The following is a 23,139-nucleotide window of genomic DNA, read 5'->3' on the forward strand; positions in this document are numbered from 1 at the left end:
TCAAGTGAACTGAAAATCACCCTCATGTTGTTCCAAGTAGTTTTTCTTTCATAGAGAGAAAAAAAAAAAAAAAAAAACCTTCCAAACTGTGCTTGTTGCTTATTTTCCATTAAATTACAATGAATGGGGGCTGAGTTTTCAAGCTTCAAAAAGAGAGGAAACAGCCAACAAAGTATCATAAAATGGAAATTTCACACTGAAATTGGTCCTTTTATGTAACTATGCATTGCTGCTTTCCTCAAGCAAGTTATCATGGTTTGATTCCAATGGAAATATGAACCGAGAAAATGTGGATGTGATGTAAGTCATTTTGGATAAAAGCATCTGCCAGATATGGTATTGGTGCAAAATAATAATTTAATAGAATTCTGATTATTAACTAGATTTGAAACTTGGTTTTTAAATAGATTACTATATACATTATGAAATATAACAACCTGAGCTAACTTTAACAAAGAACAGTTCTTACTTTTTTATGTAAAAAAATAAAAATAATAATAATAATAAACAACAACAAATGTACTGTACTGCTCACTGTTAATTAATGATAATACATAAATAGGATATTATCATAATGGGTTACCAAATAATGATATATACATATTTCTTTTCTAGCTATACATTGTTTCCCAGCCTTACTAGAGTGTGTAATTTTCAAATACAGACACCTAAGGCCCCGTTATAATGTATTCTCATACTAACTGGAACCCTCCACACATGAGTGCGTTGTCATCAGAGATGCTACCAGTTTGTTTACGGTTGAATTTAACACAACAAATCACAGCAGAATCATTGCTTCCTGCTTCTACACATCTTGTTTTCCACTAAGGCTGCATTCACTGGCAGGTTGGTGTACGGTCACCCTTGAGACCTGCCCACTCGCATTCGCAGCACACCATTTCTGCACACGACTGATTCTAAGCTCGCTCTTTCTGGTCCTGATTCATCAGTAAGTAGGAGGCTTCCTGAATCGCTTCCCACTCTTAAGTCATGCTCCGGCATTGTCATGCAGAAATTAGCCTTCTATTTTTAGCCTGATATCTGCAGTGCTTGTGTTAGAGGATGCTGGATGCAGTTTGGAGGCACAGTGGGGCACGTTACACCGCTGGCTGCTGCCACTGCGGATTCTTCACGCCACATTACCAAAGCCAGTAGCGGGCCTGCTTCCTAGATGACTAAATCTGTAGCAGCATTAACGGTGCGAAAACAACCTTCCGACAAGACTAAAAACATCCAGACAAAGAGCACATAGTGTTTACAGCTTCAAACAGTGACTTCTTTTAGACAGAACATAAGTCTTGTATAGATTGACGGTATTTGCGTCTGTTGAAGCCACAAGATTTGAACTAATAAGCATGTTTAAAGAACTACACAAACCATAATTCTAAAGATCCACCAATCAGATTATATGTCGGGGTTACCGTTGAAACAGTCTACCCACTCCCAAAAAGCGTTAAAAATGACATAAAGAGAAAAAAGTCTCGTTACAGTCTCAAACTATGTACGTACAGTATTAAGCTACATTTTTGTGCCTAATATTTTAGTGAAATACCTCTGGAACTAAGGCTGTTAAAAGGGATCACTGATATACTTTATAAGGACACATTTGTGTCAAGAGAGTGGCGGGATCACAACAAGAAGAAGGGAGTGTGGGATTGGGAAATGTTGCATGCCAGATTTAAACTTTCATTAGTCACAGGAGCACCACATCTTAAAAAGCAGGTGTGCTTTCTACGTGAATCAGAAACACAAGCAGATCATTTGACCTTATTTTTCCAGGGCTTTTCAGGGTGAAAGAGCTCTCCCTGGTGGCAGCAGGGTCATCCCTGTACAAGCAATGGCTTTGCTGCTGCAAAGCCAAATGTCAGAGCTGACGGGATCAGGGACATGTAAATGAGGTAGCTAATTGCCTCCCCTGGATTTTGAAATCAAAGCTCAGTACACAGAGCTGCAAACGGAGCAGTGGAGAAAATTAAACTCAATCAATGTAAAGTGAACAGAATGCAAAGCAAGCACTGTTTCTTTCTCTTCCAGTTTAGCAGATCATTATTCCATTTCAAAACTGCAGAAATGTGTTTTTCTGGCCCATGAGGAAATTCAACATTGATTTATGCATGCTTGCTGGTTCAAAAAACACATGATTTTTTACATAATTTATATTATTACAATACCTATCTCCACATCATGGAACAAATGGCTTGATAATTTCTGGGTTTGATGAAGGCCCACCTTCCAAAAAACGAAATGTGATATGATCGGTTAGCTATCCCTGTGTGTTGTGATTAGCAAACAGCTTAGACGATGTTTCATTAGGCTTACTGCCCTTGCCAAAGCAACAAGTTCCTCTGTCTGTTCCGGATGAAAATGCCCACACTCCATGTATGGGAACACTGTAGTCTCATAGTTAATGTGTGAATTCTGCAGATTACATCATTGTCCAGGATTGTATAATGTCAGTAATGTATTGTAACAAAAAATTTCATAATTGTAACAAACATATTTACATACATAATTATTCAGGTGCATATGTTATAACTAGCAAACCCTGAGGCTACAGCAGCACTTCTTCTTCGTCGTCTTGTCTGATGCACCCAACCAAACATTCTAACCATGACCTCGCCCCTCCCCACCCCCCAACCATTCCATTTCCATAGGTGGGAATTATTTTAATGATATTCTAATGGGCCACTTTGTGATGATAATAATAATAATAATAATAATGATGATGATGATGATGATGATGATGATGATGATGATGATGATGATGATAATAATAATAATAATAATAATAATAATAATTTTAATAATCATTTATAACAATTATTATTTTTTATAATTATTATTATCATACATTGTGTTTATATTTCGCTTTTCTTATACCCAAAGCACTACAACAAGTACAGAACAAAAGTAAATACGTAAAAAAAGAAAAGAAAAACAGAACACAAAACCAGGAAAACAAACGCTGTAGTCAAAACTAAATGAGCCATTTGTTGCAGGACATATCTCCCTTTGGAGTGGACTTTGAGATTTGTAAGTTTGAAGATCTTTTTAATGCTCAAACATACACAGTACAGGTTGACTAAAATTAAAATAGTGAAAAGGCATAATAGATACTAAATGCATTGCAGCTGAATGCATGAACGCACAAAGGGGAAACTACATTTTTTGCAAATTTAAACAGGTTACACAGTACCTAAAATTGTTTGTTAAAAATTACCACCGCTTCAGCTGGATGCGGACATGTCTCAGTGGAAATAACTTGTGTTACTGCTCTCTGAGTAAGTGACATTGGATCAGGCCCTCTGTAGATCACCCTGATAAAGCTGGGCTGAGATGTAACTGTGATACAGCATTGCTGGAGATACTCTGTCCCTCCTGGAGACCCTGTGAGATCAAATGAGATCAGACGTTAAGAAAGACTGCTGTGGAAAAACAACAAGTTACTACTACCTGTGTTGACCCATCAAAGCTATGGAGAAAGCTAACATCAAGTGTGGCCCTTATGAGAATATTCATGGTATTTCTTTTAGCAGCTTTGAATGCAGACTAATCAAATACGAGAGGATTCATTTCCCTCAACACCTCTGAATCAATGAGTTATATCTTTTAATATTTATTTTATACAATCTTGCTTTTCCAGCATGCAGTTATAATTTAGTAAAAGTAATATTGTGTTTCACATATATTGAAAATCCATATACATACAATATATGTTGCTGAAGCACATGCATATTGCTATAGTTTCTAAAATATTATATTTATATGCTTAATTCATTCATTCATTCATTCATTCATTCATTCATTCATTCATCTGTCATTTATTGTTCCTATTATTCTTAATGTAGTTTGCACCTTTGGTTCATGGACCTAACCAATTGACACTTTGACTGATTAATTTATTTTAGAACTCCTGACCCACAAAAAGGTCTGCCTATTCTGATAAATAAATACACAAACAAATTAACAAGTAGACATGGATACTCTTTGAATGGAGAATGATACCTTGGTTTTCTCATCAGACCATTTTAATTGGAACAGTCATGTTTATTAACCATAATAACCAAATTTCACTAGTATATTAATTTTTTCCCTTTGGGTAACAGGAAATTAAGTTGTGATAGCTGTGTTTACTGTTGACGTGTATGTTTTCACAAAGCTATTTAAATTCATAACCTAGGAAGGTTTTTTTTCTTTTTTTTATGACTCAGTAGGTAGGCTAGTAAACTGCTAATTGAAACTAATTATGCAAATAACCATGTCTGTTTAATGCCATAAGTGCTTGTGGTTGTGAAATGAATGGTAATTTGCGTTGCCTTTGTGAAACAGGTGAATTTATAATGCACATTTATCTGCATTACAGATAATCTTGTGAAAGCTTACATTCCCCAATTTGAAAATAATTTTATAATTATTTAATTATAAATGTGCACCACTATGGTACTAAATGGAATTGCTGATTAACGCTGCAATCCAAATTGTATAAATCTCTGAATGGCACTTTGAGAACAATCATGGCTGCCATACTGAAGGGTTGTTCCAAACTAAAGCCACTTCAAATGGCCCTTTGGAATGTAGGATTTCAAAGAGTATAACTAATTGACATTTAGCTCTAGTGATTCTTTGCTCAGATTTAACTGCATGGCAATGGCACCTCGTTAATTAGCTTAGCAAGATGATGAAAAAGTGCATTCAAAGGAATAGTTTTTTGGTCTCCTACACCCTTCATCATAAGGGCAATAGGATGTGCCCTTCATGATGAAATGATCAATAATTACCTCTTGTAATACACTGATTGGACAAACAGATTGCCCGCCCCAAACTCACACCATTGGTTGAGCTTATGCTGCCTTGTTGAGATGGGCAATATGACGATATAAAAGTCTATCGTTTGATATTATGCTCTATCGTTTATTTCGTAGTGCCACAAAATACATTGTTTATGGCAATACTTGTTCATAATTTGAATGACGGCAGTCTTATATGCCTTACACGTGGATATTAGGCAGAATCGTGAATAACACCATGCGTGTGCTGACATCACGTTGCAGTGCACATGCTCATGAAACTTAATGTTTGCATGCATTTTTAAGCACTACAGTTTAAAACCACTTATTTTAGGCCGTTGAAACACAAACAACAGATACAGGTGCTGTCTCTCAGCTGCTAATAGTGCTCGTGAGCATTGTTGCCACTTTCTTGGCTTTGATTGATTGCATAAAGTTATATGTCAAAATGCCCGGCTTCGCAAGTATCCTCATAAACACAGTCATTTAGGTCTTAAGGGAATGTAAACTGTTGTGAGAGAAAGCGCATATTTAACAATTTAGTGGATCCGGACTTCGGTCTTAAAGGGAAAGCTGTCCAATATTCATCCTGTCTGCTAACCTAGCTCTATATATATATAGAGCTAAACTCTGCAGGACAGTGACCCTCCAGGAGCGGGACAAGACCCCTCTGTCATTTGATGTAACAGCAGAAACTGGAAACACCACAAGCATCATGAAACTGCACTGGTCATTCACTATGAGACACAAAAGATACAGACTCCAATTATTATTATTTTTTAATTTGGTGGTAAATAATCACAGTAGTCCATATTGTAATTTGAATTCATTAACTGCATAACCTTGTTTTTTTTTTGTTTTTTTTTAATTAAAATTGTAGATTTTGAATTAATGATTGAATTCTCTCTGCGTTTTCCACATAATGGAAACCGTAGAGCCCTAGGTTGTACAGTACAATTTTTTTTTTTTTCACAGGTAAAAGGGTATTTTTAATAAAACATTTTATAATTGATCCTTGAGCTTGATTTGATTACCCAGGCCTTAATTGTATAATTTCTTATAAGCTTATTTCCCCTGTCTTCTCTTTTTCTTTATGTAATTTCTTTTACCATTTTTGCCCTTTCTCTCTGTCTCTATCTCAATCCCTCAAACCCCATCTTACTTCTCTCCTATCTTCCCATCCTGTTTTCACTTGTTCTCTCTCCAACCCCTTACTTTCTGTCCCTGCAATTTTCTCAGAGGGGAGCTGACAGTGAGTTCTGATACATCTTCTGGCAAGCCAAAATTCTAGGGGAAGAGAACAGTTAGCATGAAAGAAACAAGCTCTCACAGATTAATGAAGACATTTACCATTGTTCTTCTTTTACTGCAGGGTAATTTGCAAATAGCAATGTCACACTAAATGTTGGATACGGAAATAAGCTTTCTCTGCCAAGAGGCAATGGGATTCAACTTCCAGAAATGTTGTTTCTTAAGAAGTTGCATCATACACATCAGTGCAGCATTCTCTGATTCCACATTCAGACAGTGGAATTGAAAGGTCTGCGAATTTGTGGTCTGCTACTTCCCCTCAGTGCTCTAACAAAGCTCCCACAATCCCAATTTGTCTGCAACTAGCTCAGAAAGTCATTTCAGGGAAATCTTGGTTTTAATACTGACAGAAATTTATGTATCTGTCGCCTGTGTATTATGATTTTAATGTTCATTGTTCAATCTCCAGAAAACACAACAACATGAATGTTAATTTTTACAGATGTGTACAAGTACAGTTATGGAATCGATGCAACATTATAATTTTTTTTTTTTTTCTTGATTGTTTACAGCACGCGAGGACAATGTGGCAACATTCCGGGGTTCGGAATACTTCTGCTATGACTTGTCTCAGAATCCTATCCAGAGTAGCAGTGATGAGATCACTCTGTCCTTCAAAACTTGGCAACGGAATGGTCTCATTCTCCACACGGGCAAGTCGGCTGACTATGTTAACCTAGCGCTGAAGGACGGTGCTGTTTCATTGGTCATCAACCTGGGCTCAGGAGCCTTCGAGGCGATTGTTGAGCCTGTCAATGGAAAGTTCAATGACAACGCCTGGCATGACATCAAAGTGACGCGCAACCTGAGACAGGTAATTTCTAGACAATGGCCTCTCTTAAGACAACTCACAGCTAGTTCTACTTTAAATATGTTATATCTGGTTTATAATAAGATAATTATTTTTGGGACTGTCATTATTTAATTAAAACTGAGTTTAGTTACACTGTAATTTAACTAGTTTCCTAATAATGAAAGCGTATGTTCTTATGTCCTCCTGTATTTTCAAATCTTGAAGATTTTTATCTTTGTTACTTGACATGATTTAATACTCAAGGGCTTCAAAGAACTTAAAGCTTGACCTCAAATCCTTTCAGTCTATGCTCCAAAGCTCTACAAGTCTCAGAGAACTTCCAAGGTTTTAGCAAATCACCTTGCTATTTTTTTTTTTTTTTTTTTTTTGACACCAGTTGACATTTGGTCTACATTCTCCTTCAGCTTATGCATTTAAGCAAGGCACATAGAAGTTGACTAAGCCAGCAGTTTTTTTTATGATCAAATAGCTTTTCAATGAATCCTAAATACAGTTCTTTACTGAAGAGACTCATTTATAAAGATCCACATAATCATTTTAAATTAGCACACAATTCCAATATACTCTTTACTGTATGCATGAATACTTGTTCTTAAATCAATTCTGCTTTACTGCAAACACACACACACACACACACACACACATATTATATATATATATATATATATATATATATATATATATATATATTAGAGGTGGGCCATTATCGTCGTTAACGTGCTGCGTTAATGTGAGACTCTTATCGGGCGATAAAAAAAAATATCGCCGTTAATCTATTCTCAAAGTTGGGTTGGGAGCTGGGTCTATACTAAGCAAGCTATGATGACTTTCACCTTGATATTTTATATACATAAACAGAACTGCTTGCGTCTTGCGAAAGAACATCGTAGCCGGAACTACTTCTCTCTGTTTATGTCTATGAAGAATCACAAAGGTACTGGGTTACTCCCCGCTGTACCCCCAAAGCAATATAAAATAGTCAGAATATAAACACTTATTATAGGTGCACCCTAGTGATTCAGGACAAGCTAAAAACACGGTTTGGAAAATGGATTCATGGTGTACTCACTTATTATATAAATTTTTCTTCATTTTGAACACAAACAAAGTTACGGACCGCAGCTCTGATTGGTTGTTTCTTACCGGGAACGGATGACTTTCTGCAAATGGCAATAGGACCACTGGGAGGAGCCAGAGGAGCTCGATTTTTTCACAGATTATCTGTCTCATATTCTACTGTCAGGACATAATGACAGGTTTAACAAATATGTAAAATATATATTTTTACAAAAGTTACCTACTACAGCTTTAAGTGAAAGTAAACAGTTGAAGAAAAAAATGGGATTTGTATTATATTGGATACGTTCATCGTCTCTTAAAGTGACGGAGACTAATTTAGCTACTGGCTGCTAGCAATATATAGCAAAACTGTAATAATATGAGAAATGTTGAAGGTGTCTGAATAAATGTAGGATTGATTGTATATTTCATTTTTACATTGAAGACTACCCAGTGCTATTTTACATTTAATTATTTGGTTTCTGTACCTTGACATCTACAAACTTGAAAAAAAAAAAAAACTTAAACATTGTGTAAATAGCACAAATAAATAAAAATAAACGAACATACAAATTAAACAATTTCAAACAGGGCCCACTGGTACAACCTTCACCGGGGCCCCGCTGACCCCAGCTACGGCCCTGCTCACACATAATTCGTCTGCAGTGCGTATGCAATCCGTGTGCATTACGTATGTGGTGCAGCATGGACTCGATGTGCAAAAAATATGCAACACATACGCACTGCAGACGGAGTGAAACAGGCGTAAGGTTGTTTGCACCTTTTGCAATGTGGAATTAGTTTATACCTTCTTCAAGCACTTTGTGATGCATTTTGGAAACAGGAGATGAGCCCCTTTTCTAATGCACCATGTAGCTTGATAAACCCCTTCTCAAAGACTTACTGTTTGTCAATTTGATTTGGGTAACACGCATATTCTGAATGCCTTCGGCAGAATTCGAATGAGCCATTTTAATCTAGATTAATCTAGATTAATTTCAAGATCACAGTGAGATTAATCTAGATTAAAAAAATAATAATCTATGCCCACCTCTAATATTATATATATATATATATATATATATATATATATATATATATATATATATATATATATATATATATATATATATATATATATATATATACACACACACACACACTGTGCAGAAGAACAGTAATTCATATATACACTCACCTAAAGGATTATCAGGAACACCATACTAATACTGTGTTTGACCCCCTTTCACATTCAGAACTGCCTTAATGCTAGGTGGCATTGACTCAACAAGGTGCTGAAAGCCTTCTTTAGAAATGATGGCCCATATTGATAGGACAGCATCTTGCGGTTGATGGAGATTTGTGGGATGCACATCCAGTGCACGAAGCTCCAGTTCCACCACATCCCAAAGATGCTCTATTGGGTTGAGATCTGGTGACTGTGGGGGCTATTTAGTACAGTGAACTCATTGTCATGTTCAAGAAACCAATTTTAAATGATTCAAGCTTTGTGACATGGTCCATTATCCTGCTGGAATTAGCCATCAGAGGATGGGTACATGGTGGTAATAAAGGGATGGACATAGTCAAAAACAATGCTCAGGTAGGCCATGTCATTTAAACGATGGTCAATTAGCACTAAGGGGCCTAAAGTGTGCCAATAAAACATCCCCCACAACATTACATCACCACCAGCAGCCTGCACAGTGGTAACAAGGCATGATGGATCCATGTTCTCATTCTGTTAAGGCAAAATTCTGACTGAAAATTCTGAGCTTGTGCAAATTGTAGGCTCTTTTTCCTATTTTTAGTGGAGATGAGTGGTACCCTGTGGGGTCTTCTGCTGTTGTAGCCCTTCCGCCTCAAGGTTGTGCATGTTGTAGCTTCACAAATGCTTTGCTGCATACCTCGGATGTAACGAGTGGTTATTTCAGTCAAAGTTTCTCTTTTATCAGCTTGAATCAGTCGGCCCATTCTCCTCTGACCTCTAGCATCAACAAGGCATTTTAGCCCGCAGGACTGCCGCATATTGGATGTTTTTCCCTTTTCACACCAGTCTTTGTAAACCCTAGAAATGGTTGTTTGTGAAAATCCCAGTAACTGAGCAGATTGTGGAATACTATTACCGGCCTGTCTGGCACCAACAACCATGCCACGGTCAAAATTAAATCACCTTTCTTTCCCATTCTGACATTCAGTTTGAAGTTCAGGAGATTGCCTTGACCAGGACCACACCCCTAAATGCATTGAAGCAACTGCCATGTGATTGGTTGATTAGATAATGGCATTAATGAGAAATTTAACAGGTGTTCCTAATAATCCTTTAGGTGAGTGTATAATACCATCAGAAGTATTTATATGGTGAGATGTACGACAATAAAAAGCATTAAAGTCTAAAAAAAAAAAAAAAAAACAGTTACAGCCTAATTTTTTGGTTAACCCAAAAATGAAAATGATGTAATTAATAACTCACCCTCATGTCGTCCAAACCAGTAAGACCTCCATTTATCTTCAGAACACAGTTTAAGATATTTTAGATTTACTCCGAGAGCTCTCAGTCCCTCCAGTGAAACTGTGTGTACGGTATACTGTCCATGTCCAGAAAGGTAACAATAAACATCATCAAAGTAGTCCATGTGACATCAGAGAGTCAGTTAGAATATTTTGAAGCATTGAAAATACATTTTGGTCCAAAAATAGCAAAAATTAAGACTTTATTCAGCATTGTCTTCTCTTCCGTGTCTGTTGTGAGAGAGTTCAAAACAAAGCATGTTTGTCATATCCGGTTCGCGAACGAATCATTCGATGTAACCGGATCTTTTTGAACCTGTTCACCAAATCGAACAGAATCGTTTTAAATGGTTCGCGTCTCCAATATGCATTAATCCTCAAATTACTTAAGCTGTTAACTTTTTTAATGTGGCTGACACTACCTCTGCGTTCAAACAAACCAATATTCTGGAGTAATTAATTTACTCAAACAGTACACTGACTGAACTGCTGTGAAGAGAGAACTGAAGATGAACACCGAGCCGAGCCAGATAATGACACAGTGCCCAGTATGCATATAATAATACTAAAATTATTACACTCAACAATTTTACAACATTTTAAATTTGAATGAAATCTATAGAATTTAAGATGATATTGGTTAGTATGTGGGTTTTCTGACTGGGACGTGTCCCGTATGAACATTGCATATGGTCACCCTATCTAAATGAGGCCCAAAGGGTTCTCTTGTTCATTAAAGGAACACTCCGACTTTTTGGGACTTTAGCTTATTCACAGTATCCCCCAGAGTTAGATAAGTCCATACATACCTTTTTCATTTCTGTGCGTTCTGTAAGTGTTATTTGACGCACCCACCGCTAGCCTAGCTTAGCACAAAGACTGGATGTAAATGGATACTGTTAGCATAGTAATCCCAATAAGTGACAAAATAATGCAAACATTTTCCTATTTACATGTTGTGATCTGTATAGTCACAGCGTGTACAAATAACAAGGCTATATGAGACACAGCTCACTGTAATGGTGTGGATATTTAAGCCAGTGGAGCACAGACATTCTGGTTGTGGCGTCACTAAATAGTGGAGCCTTAGCCAATTAATATAATTTGGTTAATTTGGTTTTTTTAATTAATTTATTTATCAATTTGTTTATTTTAAAGATTCCAAGTACTCTATTATACTGCAAGTAATTAAATAGGGCAGTTTATGAACGTGTCTATATTGTAATAAATTAACAGTTTTTATTGTAAATGAAATCTGTTACACAGTTTGAATATGCTGCTAATGATATGTCACTGTGCAGTTATGACAACATTTACATATTCTTTCCTTCATGACTATAAAAATGAATTAAATGAATTAAAATGTACTAAATGTATCTACATATTTCACAAAAGTATTTTTACAAGTATAAACTGAAATATAAAAAATAACATTATGATTAGAAATGTTCCCTTATCAAAAGCTACTCTCGATGCTGCACTCAATAATGCTAATGAGAACATTCTTTGTTCGACCGGTTGTAAAGCACCACACCAAGAATTGGCTTAAATAACCTCGGTAGTTGGCGTCACATATTACAGGCACCTAAAGGTTATAAATAGACGTGACACAGAAACACCCTAAGGTTTCTTTGTCTTCAAGGACCGCATTTTGTGTGTGTTTGTGTGTGTGTTAGAATAAGCAAGTAAGAAAATAAACAGAATGAAAAAAAGGGGGTAAAATAAATAAAACACTGCATTGCAGTAAAAAAAAAAAAAAAAAAAAAAAAAAAAATATATATATATATATATATATATATATATATATATATAATTTTTTTTTTTTTTTTTTTTTTTCTAATTTAAAGAGCCGTAGTCTCTCTTCCTTGTACCTGACTGCCTGTGATGCATTACAGTCCTCCAACAAGAAAGTTATTCATGTTATTCCTCTCGTTATTCCAAGTCCAAGCTGAATCCACTCATTATTTCAGCTTCAAAAGTCCACTTGATGTCACGGTGAAGGATAACAAATGCTACTGTGCACATGTACATTCTGACTCGAGTTAATTCGCATAATAACTTAGACTGTTTGCCCTTTTCAACTATAATAACGAACGCTCATGCAATGCCATGGCCGCTGACATTATTTATTTACTATCATCTGATCTCTGTCTGTGCTCTCTGCTCTGCATCGAGTCTGAATCTGAACCACTAAAACTTTAAGATTAAACGGTTCATTTATAATATTATAAAAATGGGACAAAATGTAAAACGCGGTTTGGCAGTCTAAGTGTCCCTCACTGGTTGCCATAGAAACATGGAATGCGCTTGAGACTGCACATGCGTGCTAGCTGTATCAACCTAAAAGACGCTTTAACGGAATTTGAGTGTAATAGAAAACATTCACGTGACAGTTCACCTCAGATTGTGTTGCTGATTTGAAATATATTAAATATGAGTGTGTCAAGTCTGCAAGCATTAATACCGAGCGTGCACCTGTATATTAACTCTGAGTGTGCGAGCAAGAGAGAGAGAGAGAGAGATCACTTTTTTTGGCTCACTCTTTTCTTTTCCTAATTTTACAAGTTGCAAGTTACAAAACACACAAGCAGTCTTTGATCACGGCCGGATGTTCTCCGAGTCCGATGACTCCGATCGCACGGGTATTACACACAATGTGTTAAACAGACCCGGGACCCGAGGTAATAGATTCGGACCCGACCCGGACCCGGCTGATGATTTAAAATATAGACCCGAACCCGTACGGGTCCTGGGTCGGGTCCGGGGTCGACGGGTCTCGGGTGCACTGTGAAGACCTCTAATGTGTGACTCCGTATCAGAGGCCCATCTCGGAGGATGATCCTCACATATTCTGTTTTGAGTATTTGGGCGAAGAGCACGCTGCCCTCTGGCTCGAGGGAGAATGCGAGCACTGTGATCTGTTATCTATAAAAGTGCTTTGCACACAGCTCACGTTTTTCAAAATTTACGAGCCAGCAGATTCTCCCTCGTTAAAATCCTGGGGGTCGCATGTCGAACTGGCTGAGGCAAGTGGGATGACTCCGCCCCTTTTCTCGTGCTCTCGCCAGATCATGAAGTCCTTGTGTATGTTTCTCAAGCATGCCCAGGCACATCTTCTGAATGACCCGAGGAGACTTCATCTCTTGCTTCTGTGGAAATGGATAGTGCCACCTCAGAGCAGTCCTCCCGCAATGATAGAACATATGAGGAACGGTGGTAACTCGTGCAGTAGATTGCCTAAAGCTAGACTGGCCTCAGGAGCAAGAGACTCCAAAACACTCAAAATTAGACGACAGATTTCTGTCGGGTGGCCAATGGGAGGGACCTCAGCGACAGTCTCTCCCCCTTTTCGGTGATCTCCACGATGAGCTGGTACGGTTCAATTTATTCAACTACCATTGATGCAAAGGCACGGGGCTATATGATGATGCCCCAGGTGGAAGAGACGCTTGCGGGCTATCTCTCCCCTCGGACTTCATCGACCCTTAAAAAACCTACGCTCCCCACCAGGCTGTGCAGAATGACATCTTCGTTGGTCGGGAAAGCTTTTCAGGCTGCGGGTCAGTCTGGTGCACACCATGGCGGTTCTGCAAGAATACCAGGCTGACCTTTTAAAAGACTTAAGCACAGGCGGGTCCATCGATGAAGAGTCACAGATCTGTCTCTGTGTGCGACTAAGCAGATGGCCGTGCCATCAGCCGTTCTATGGCTGCTATGGTCTCCACAGAGAGACATCTGTGGCTGAACCTCACGGGCATGAGGGAGAGGGATCAAGCTTTCTTTCTTGATGCCCCTCTTTCACCTTCTGGCCTTTTTGGTGATGCTGTCAACACTGTCGCCACTAGGTTTCGGAAGGCGAAACGCTATGAGATGCGTTTGTGAGGTTCCTCCCCAGCTGTGCTCAAGCGTCAGGACCGTCGGCCACCCAGTCCTGACCAAGTTCGGTTTCTCTGAGGCGAGAAGCCCAGAAGGAGAGTGTGGCAAGTCGTCGTCCCCAACCAAGGTCTTTACAGGGGATCTGTATCTGGGGCTCTAGTTGCCCTGGTCTCTGCTGTCTTTCAGGGCTGTAGAAGTCCTTTCTAGGTGCTGAACCACCATCTGGTCTGGATACGTACTGGATCTGGGCGACTGCAGTGACCCTCTGATCGGGATACAGACTGGATCTGGTGGCTACGGTGACCTTGTAATAAGAGATAAATAGACAAATATTAGGGTATATGCCATTCTTCTAATGATGTAGCAAGTTCATCGGGTGTTATGGGAAGTGTTCCCGGTTCCGGCTTACCTAATTAATGCAGCCTAAAAATCCTTTAATGGATTTGGATATTAGAAGCATACTAGTTTGTTATGTGTAAGCCAGGTGATGGGTCTTGCAAGAGTGTGTCTGCCTCCCGAACAATGTTAGGTATGTTATTCCAGAGTTTAGGTGCCAAATAGGAAAAAGATCTGCTGCCTGCAGTTGATTTTGAAATTCTTGGTATTGTCCAATTGCCTGAGTTTTGAGAATGCAGCGGCCGTGGAGAATTATAATGTAACAAGAGCTCATTCAAATACTGAGGTGCTAAACCATTCAGGGCTTTATAAGTAATAAGCAATATTTTTTACATCTATTCGATGTTTGATAGGGAGCCATTGCAGTGTTGACAGGACCGGGCTAATATGGTCGAACTTCCTGGTTCTAGTAAGAACTATTGCTGCTGCATTTTGGAGTAGCTGTAGTTTGTTTACTAAGTATGCAGCTTAGCAAACACCCAATAAAGCATTACAATAATCTAACCTTGAGGTCATAAATGCATGGATTAACATCTCTGCATTTGACATTGAGAGCATAGGCCATAACTTTGGATATATTTTTTGAGATGGAAAAATGCCGTTTTACAAATGCTCAAAACATGGCTTTCTAAGGAAAGATTGCTATCAAATATCACACCTAGGTTCCTAACTGATGACAAAGAATTGACAGAGCAGCCATCAAGTCTTAGACAGTGTTCTAAGTTATTACATACAGTTATTTTGGTCATATAATTAACACGTGTGTTTTTTTGTTTTTTTTTCAGAATTTAGCAGTAAGAAATTACTCATCATCCAGTTTTTTTAAATCGGCTATGCATTCCATTAGTTTTTCAAATTGGTGTGTTTCACCGGGCTGAAATCCTGACAGATACCATTTTTCTCTAAGAAGGAATATAATTGAGAGGATCCTACATTTTCTAATATATTGGACAGAAAAGGGAGATTCGAGATTGGTCTATAATTAACTAGTTCTTTGGGATCAAGTTGTGATTTTTTGATTAGAGGCTTAATAACAGCTAGTTTGAAGGTTTTGGGGAAATATCCTAATGATAATGAGGAATTAATAATTGTTAGAAGAGGATCTATGACTTCTGGAAGCACCTCTTTTAGGAGCTTAGATGTAATAGGGTCTAAAATACATGTTGTTGGTTTAGATGATTTAAATTTTTTATACAATTCCTTCTATCCTATAGTAGAGAATGAGTGGAACTGTTCCTCAGGGGATCTATAGTCCACTGTATGATGTGACACTAGCTGATGGCTGAATTGTTACAATTTTATCTCTAATAGTATCGTTGGGAAATGTCAACACTTGTTGATGCTTTATTTTTCATTAATTTACCCACTATATTGAATAAATACCTGGGGTTATGTTTGTTTTCTTCTACAAGAGAAGAAAAGTAGTCAGATCTAGCAGTTTTTAATGCTTTTCTGTAGGATATGTTACTTTCCCGCTGAGCAACACGAAATACTTGTAGTTTTGTTTTCCTCCAGCTGCACTCCATTTTCTGGGCTGCTCTCTTTAAGGTGCGAGTATGCTCATTATACCATGGTGTCAGACTGTTTTCTTTAACCTTCATTAAGCGTAAAGGAGAAACTGTATTTATTTATGCTAGAAAAGAGAGAGTCCATAGTTTTTGTTACATCATCAAGTTTTTTCTGAGGTTTTGGATATGCTAAGGAATTTGGATACATCAGGAAGACTACTTACAAAGCAGTCTTTTGTGGTAGAAGTGAAGGTTCTACCATACACATAACAAGAAGTTGTCACAATGCTGGAGTCTCGAGATCCAAGTGTGAGGGCAAAACTTATTTATTTGCATAATTCAGCAAGAATGAGAAATTTAGGAAGACGATGGCATAACTCCAGATGAATCACGTCCAGACCACTCAAGCTGCAGTAACTCAAACCCAGCGCAGGAATCCCAGGTGGGCGAGGAATAAGGTCCAGATAGCTCAAGCTGCAGTAACTCAAACCCACCGCAGGAATCCCAAGTCATAGACCACGTCCATCGGGAGGCCATGCAAGCGATAAATGTGATCTATGACAGCACCTGCTGTTTCTCTGGCAGAAGTTTTTTTGGGCAGAGGAATAAAAAATGAGTTGCCTTTGAGAACCGATTGAACAAGTTAGCGCAGCAGGTTCTGCTTTGGGCACAGGACAAGTTCCTGTCCCTCAGGACAATTTACATTCCTGGGCATATGAATTTGGCAGCAGATTTGCTGTCGAGACAAGCTGTGACACACAGGGAATTGAAACTCCACCCCGAAGTAGTGAGTCAAATCTGGGAAAGATTTTACGAAGCAGAGGTGGACCTCTTTGCTACACAGGAGACGGCACCTCTACTTCTCTCTGACTCATCCAGCTCCCCTGGGTCTGAATGCGATGCCCCATGCATGGCATAAGTCTTTATGCCTTTCCTCTGATTGCTCTGCTGCCTGGAGTCCTAGCCAAGGTCCGTCGACAGGGGTCTCACCTCTTACTGATAGCACCCTGTTGGCCGACCAGAGTCTGGTTCTCAGATCTAATATCCCTCCTCGACGGCTCGTCATGGGCGATTCCGATCAGAAGAGATCTTCTCTCTAAGGCGCAGGGGACAGTATTTCATTCCGGCCCTGGCTCTGGAACCTTCACGTCTGAGGGGGACCAACTAAGAGATGTATGTTGGCCTTTCAGGAAATGTAATAGAAACTATTCTAAGTGCTAGAACTCCCTCCACAAAAAGAGCTTATGCCCTCAGAAGGCTGGTACATGACACACCATGTAGACCCAGCGCACTGCCGAATTGTTTCATTACTGGAATTCCTGAAAGATAAATTGTCCTCATGCACAGGCCCTAGTACTCTCAGAACTTACTTGGCCAACATTTAGGCTTGCCAAGCTTTGATTGACAGGGTTTCTGTGGGAAAGCATCCTCTAATAGCACGCTTCATTTGTGGGGCTAAGTGGTTGAGGCCACCCACTAGAGCTACGGTCCCTACATGGGATTTAGCCATAGTGCTCAAGGGTTGGCTGGCACTAGAATCAGGCATTAGAATCAGAGCATGACAGGCTTCTGACTCTAAAGATGTTTTTTCGTATGGCCATTAGCTCTCTTAAGAGAATTGGGGATTTACAGGCTCTGTCAGTCCTGCCATCCTGCTTAGATTTTGCCCCTGGCTGAGTCAAAGTTATTTTGCATCCTCACCATAATTATCTTCCAAAAGTTCCTTTCTCGACCATACATCCGGTCATTCTCAAAGCCTTCTGTCCACAAGTGTTGTGCGGCAGGCTGGTTCTCTCCACACACATTTGACAAATTCTATAGCTTGGATGTCCATGCTACTCTGGGCTTGCATGTCCTTGACTCAACATCCCAGAGTCATGTCTGAGACCTCTTTGATGTTTGTGCGCACACACTACACAACCCTGGGGGTCCAGACACTTACAGTGTGGCGGCGTTGGTATTCTCGTACCCATTAGCGCTATTGTGCGCAGCATCGAGAGTAGCTTTTGGTGAGGGAACGTCTTGGGTTACTTGACTGTAACCCTGTTCCCTGAAAAAGCGGGAATAATACGCTGTGCCTCAATGCCAAACTGTAAACGTTTCCGGAACGTCCTTTCAGACAAATATTAACCTGAGGTTGTTTCCTTGTCAAGTCTATTTATAACCTTCATGTGAGTGTAATATGTGACGTCACCTACCTAGGTTATTTAAGCCAATTCTTGGCATGTTTGACACATGTGCTTCACAACTGGTCAAACAAAGAATTATCTCATTAGTGCTATTGAGCGCAGCATCTCGTTCACACTTTTTCAGAGAACAGGGTTACAGACAAGTAACCCAAGAAGTTTTTTAAACAATTTCAAAAGTACACAAATTTTATTTGTTTTGAAGTTATCATAACAAAGAGATTTGAGGGAGCAGCCACTCTTCCCAATCCTTTTGTGGACTAAAATGTATTTGCAACATTCATATTAATAAACTGATATTCTGATATCTCTATTTTGATATCTCTACTTCAGATACTGTAGTTCCATTTTTAGCAAACAACAATATAACTATATATTTTCAAAACTGATAGCTAGCTAGTTTGGATACACATTTTTTACTTCACATACCATCTTAGAAAGGTAACAGTTATGATGTAATGGTCACAAACTACATGATGCAATTGCATGCAAGACTGAAAGTGCAGAGTTGTACTTTTAAGATGGTAAATTTAATGACACAACTGAAGAGGATCTGGACTACTGAATCTGAGTCTTTTACCCAGACAGCAAGCAGTCTCGGCCCAGGTCTGGCCCACATCTGGCCCACATGGATTTCATGTGGGCCAGATGTGGGCCGGATCTGGGCCAACACTATGTTGTTGTCTGGGTATCATGTTAGACATATAGCAAGTAAAGCTATGTTCACACTACAGGACTTTACATTTTGGCAGATTGCTGTGCTGTTCAGACTACATGACTTGATTGTCTGTCTTGAAGTCATTGTTGGTAAGTTCGCATCACGACGTAAATGATCCGTGACATGGAGTCACACGCAACATGAGCTGAAAACAACTCTGTCACCCAATGATTTTACCCTGTCCCCAAAACATGTTTTGTCCTGAAAACACATGTGAGAAGTTGAACCGGAATGACACGAAACAACAAGTGTAACAGGAGTTGTTTATTTTAAAATTAACATTGGGAAGAAATTAGTGCTGCAAGCTGTTTGTGTACTGAAAAATTTGCTACATTTTTTGTGTCCAAACTTGTCTTAAAGCAGTGTTGCTACTGCTGTTTTTCTTTCGCTGACCTCAACCCATGCCTTGCTCTCTCGTTGGTTTTAGCTCATCTTGACACCTGACACAACGTGATGTTGAGTTGCCCGACTAGTCCAGATATTTAGCATGCTAAATATGCCGCTTTGATGCGTCGTTGAGTTGTTCACATATAAAGACTGCCGAATGTTGATCACCTGCTGATTTTTCCCCAATCAAAGCCTGTCCTGTTGTTGAGCTTGTTAACGTTTAAAAGTTAGGCTTAAAATCCAGTAGTGTGAACTTGGCATTAAGGACAGCACACCATCAGCATACAAGTTAAAACACTACCGCTAAAATCTAAAGCTATTCAACAATCTTTCTCACTAATTGTCTAGTCAACTGTAGGATGACTAGTTAAATAGGCAACTGTCGTGAACCATCTCTATTGGTTATGTGTGTACTGTAAATAATGCCTATGCCCTCATTAAACTGTATGCTTCCTCTTTAATATCCTTTCCTTCCCGTTTTTCACATCTTGGGAGGAAACAGTTCTTGGAACTAACACTATTCATTCATGGGACCATTTTTATTACTAACCTGTTTCTAACAAAACTAATGTACTAACACCCTGAAGTTTCATCATTAATTTCTTTCTCTTTTAATTTCATCCATTTATTAACAACCGTTCTGTTCACTATTGTTTTGATTTCCTTTCTTCCCCCCTTCTTCCCGAAAGCACTCAGGCATTGGACACGCTATGGTAAACAAACTACATTGTCTGGTAGATATCATTCTTATTGTCCTTTTTTGGTTTGCCGTGTGTCCCCCTTCCTTTCTTTCTTTTTCTTTGAGTTTCATTCTAGACACTCTTATCAAAAAATGAGGAAATGGGTTTGTATTACAAGGAATTTTCACATTTCCACCCTTTACCCTCCTCTCAAACCTCCCTCCTTTCTTTTACATTTTTTTTTTTTTCGTCTTTTGGTTTATCGGACTGGCTTTTACGTCCTCACGTTACTGTTACATAGAGATTCACATCCTCACTGGGACTCTCACAGGAACAAGTAAAGTGTTTTTTTTTTTTTCCCCACACCAAGCCTCCACATTTTTTGCAAGGACTGTCGGCAATAACTGACAGAGGATTTCCAAGAATGTCCACAAGGAAAATGTTCACCTTGCAGAGCCTCCCAGAAATAAACAAACACACAAGACAAACTTAAGAACTCTGGGAACTCTGGCAGTTGATACCTCCACACCACTCATGGCATGTCCTCATCTCCAACATCTCATTCCGCCTCATATATCCCTGCCACTAACACTATATTCGATTTATCACTCCACTTCCCCCCAAATTTCTTGTGTGTGTCTACCAAATGCTGTTTTGTGTGTTGTGTATCTTGTTGCATGGCCTTTCTGCTTCTTTTTTTTCTGCATGGATACTTACTGATTGGGTGTTGTGACTTTGCTCCTCCCACTTTTCATTGAACCAATGAATCATTGATCCTTCTCATGTTTATTCAGTATGACATTATGATTTGGTATGTGTCTGAACGTCTGTTTATGTGTATGAGTGAGTGTGTGACAAAGTAGCGTAACCCCAAAACTAAAACAAGTACAAATAATTTGTCCTTGGTTTTAATATTTACTAACCCTAATTAGCAATATTCCAAACCAGATAACAATTCATTTTCTTAACCCATCAAAGATGAAGAAAATATTCATCAGCAATATTTTCTTTACCTCTCCCGTGAACCTATACTAAGATATCACCAAAGAATCTTATCTAGACCAATGGTCCAGAGTGTTAGCAGTAAGCGACCCGAAATAATGGCAAATCTGAACAAGACCATAACAAACAATACAATAAGGATATCGCTCAGGTTAAAAGCAAATCTTGAAATGAGTTACTAATTTGTTGTCTTTTTATACTGTCATCGTTTAACAGGTGACTATATTGGTGGATGGTATATTGACCACCACAGGATACACACAGGAGGATTACACAATGCTGGGCTCAGATGATTTCTTCTATGTGGGGGGAAGCCCAAGCACCGCCGACCTTCCTGGATCTCCCGTCAGCAATAATTTCATGGGCTGCCTGAAAGAGGTGGGTCCTATAAGATTTGCATAATCATGCGTGCATGCACGAATGCACACTGCACACTAATATGGCTAATAACTTCCTAGTTCTAGTTATTGCCTTCTCTGTATTTACCACTAAGGGCATATGTGTTAGATATAATTTATATATATATATATATATATATATATATATATATATATATATATATATTTTGAGATTAAAAATTTGGTTTTACAATGGTTAGAAATGTGTATTTTCAAATCGTTATCAAATAGCACACCCAGGTTTGTAACTTGACAATCAACACAGTCTTGACAGAGCAGCCATCAAGGGTTAGATAGAGTTCAAGGTTATTACATGCAGTGGTTTGGGGTATAATAATTAAAACCTCTGTTTGTTTGTTTGTTTTTTTCTGTGCATTCCCTTTTGTGAAATTGTATATATCATCAGGCTCTGAAGCTGAATATCATCAACATAACATGAAAATTAAAACCATGTGTCGAAGAGTATCCCCGAAGAGTAGCATTTCCTAGTACTGAGCCATGCAGTCTCCATACTGAAGGTGTGATCAATATGATACCTCTTCATTTACTGCTATAGATCTGTGACAGTCAGATAAATATGATTTGAACCATACAAGTGTAATTCCAATAATTCCAACATCAATATTAATCCTATTCAAAAGATTGTTGTGGTCAATACTATCAAATGCAACATTGAGATCCAGTAACACTAGTAGTGAGATGCAACCAGGATCAGATGGTAAGAGCAAGTCATTTGTATCTGATGAGAGTACTATGATACTGTGTGGACAGTGCCTTTTCTAGTATTTTTTTTAAAGAAAAGGGAGATTTGAAATCTGTCTGTAGTTAATTATTTCTCTAGGATCAAATAATGTATTTTTTATGAGAGGCTTAATAATAGTCAACTTGAAATGTTTTGAGACATTCTAGAGACAATGATGAATTAATAATATTAAGAAGAGGATTTACAACTTCTGGAAGTGTGTCTTTTAGTATCTTAGTTGGTATACAATCTAGCATACATTTTGATGGTATAGATGATGAACCAATACTATTCTTCCTCTCCAACAGCAAATAATTAATGGGATTGTTCCTCATGCAATCTGTAGTGTCTGATGCCATGGGGTAGCAGACGGCTGCATGGTTATAATTTTCTCTCTGATATTACTGATCATGTAATTTACAAAAATGTACACATTTACAAATATACAATATATATAAAAAATTAATTACTTATGTGTTGTAAAAATATTGTCCTTCCTTGCAGGCTGCTCACTTGATGGCGGGTTTGAGTTTGTTACACCATGGTTTAGGACTGTTCTCTTAAATTTTCTTTAAGTGTAAAGTTGTAACTTTATATAAAGTGCTAGAAAAGAAAGAGTCCATAGTTCACTTTCAGTCAGTCACATTCAACGTTATGTCAGAACGACTGACAAATTGGGATCTTGCCTTACAGCCCTACCACTTTTGAGTCTAGCAAAATGAGTCAATGCCCATTGGTTTTACTGACAAGTATGTCTCCGTGGG

At 38.4% G+C, this 23,139-nt stretch overlaps 1 protein-coding gene across 1 annotated transcript in view; it reads left to right on the forward strand.

Moving 5' to 3' along the window:
- Positions 1-274: 274 nt before the first annotated feature.
- The window catches only part of LOC113096931 (neurexin-3b-like), a gene marked incomplete at its 3' end in the record, with an annotated part of 50,354 nt that continues 27,489 nt past the window's right edge, over positions 275-23,139 (forward strand). Inside the window, exons 1-5 of the mRNA XM_026262142.1 lie at positions 275-300; positions 1,780-1,889; positions 6,611-6,912; positions 20,243-20,266; positions 21,452-21,613. Of these exons, the coding sequence (XP_026117927.1) occupies positions 275-300; positions 1,780-1,889; positions 6,611-6,912; positions 20,243-20,266; positions 21,452-21,613 (624 nt within the window). The remainder of the gene's footprint in view (positions 301-1,779; positions 1,890-6,610; positions 6,913-20,242; positions 20,267-21,451; positions 21,614-23,139) is intronic.

Source organism: Carassius auratus, unplaced genomic scaffold, assembly GCF_003368295.1.
Source record: "Carassius auratus strain Wakin unplaced genomic scaffold, ASM336829v1 scaf_tig00216038, whole genome shotgun sequence".
NCBI lineage: Eukaryota > Metazoa > Chordata > Actinopteri > Cypriniformes > Cyprinidae > Carassius > Carassius auratus.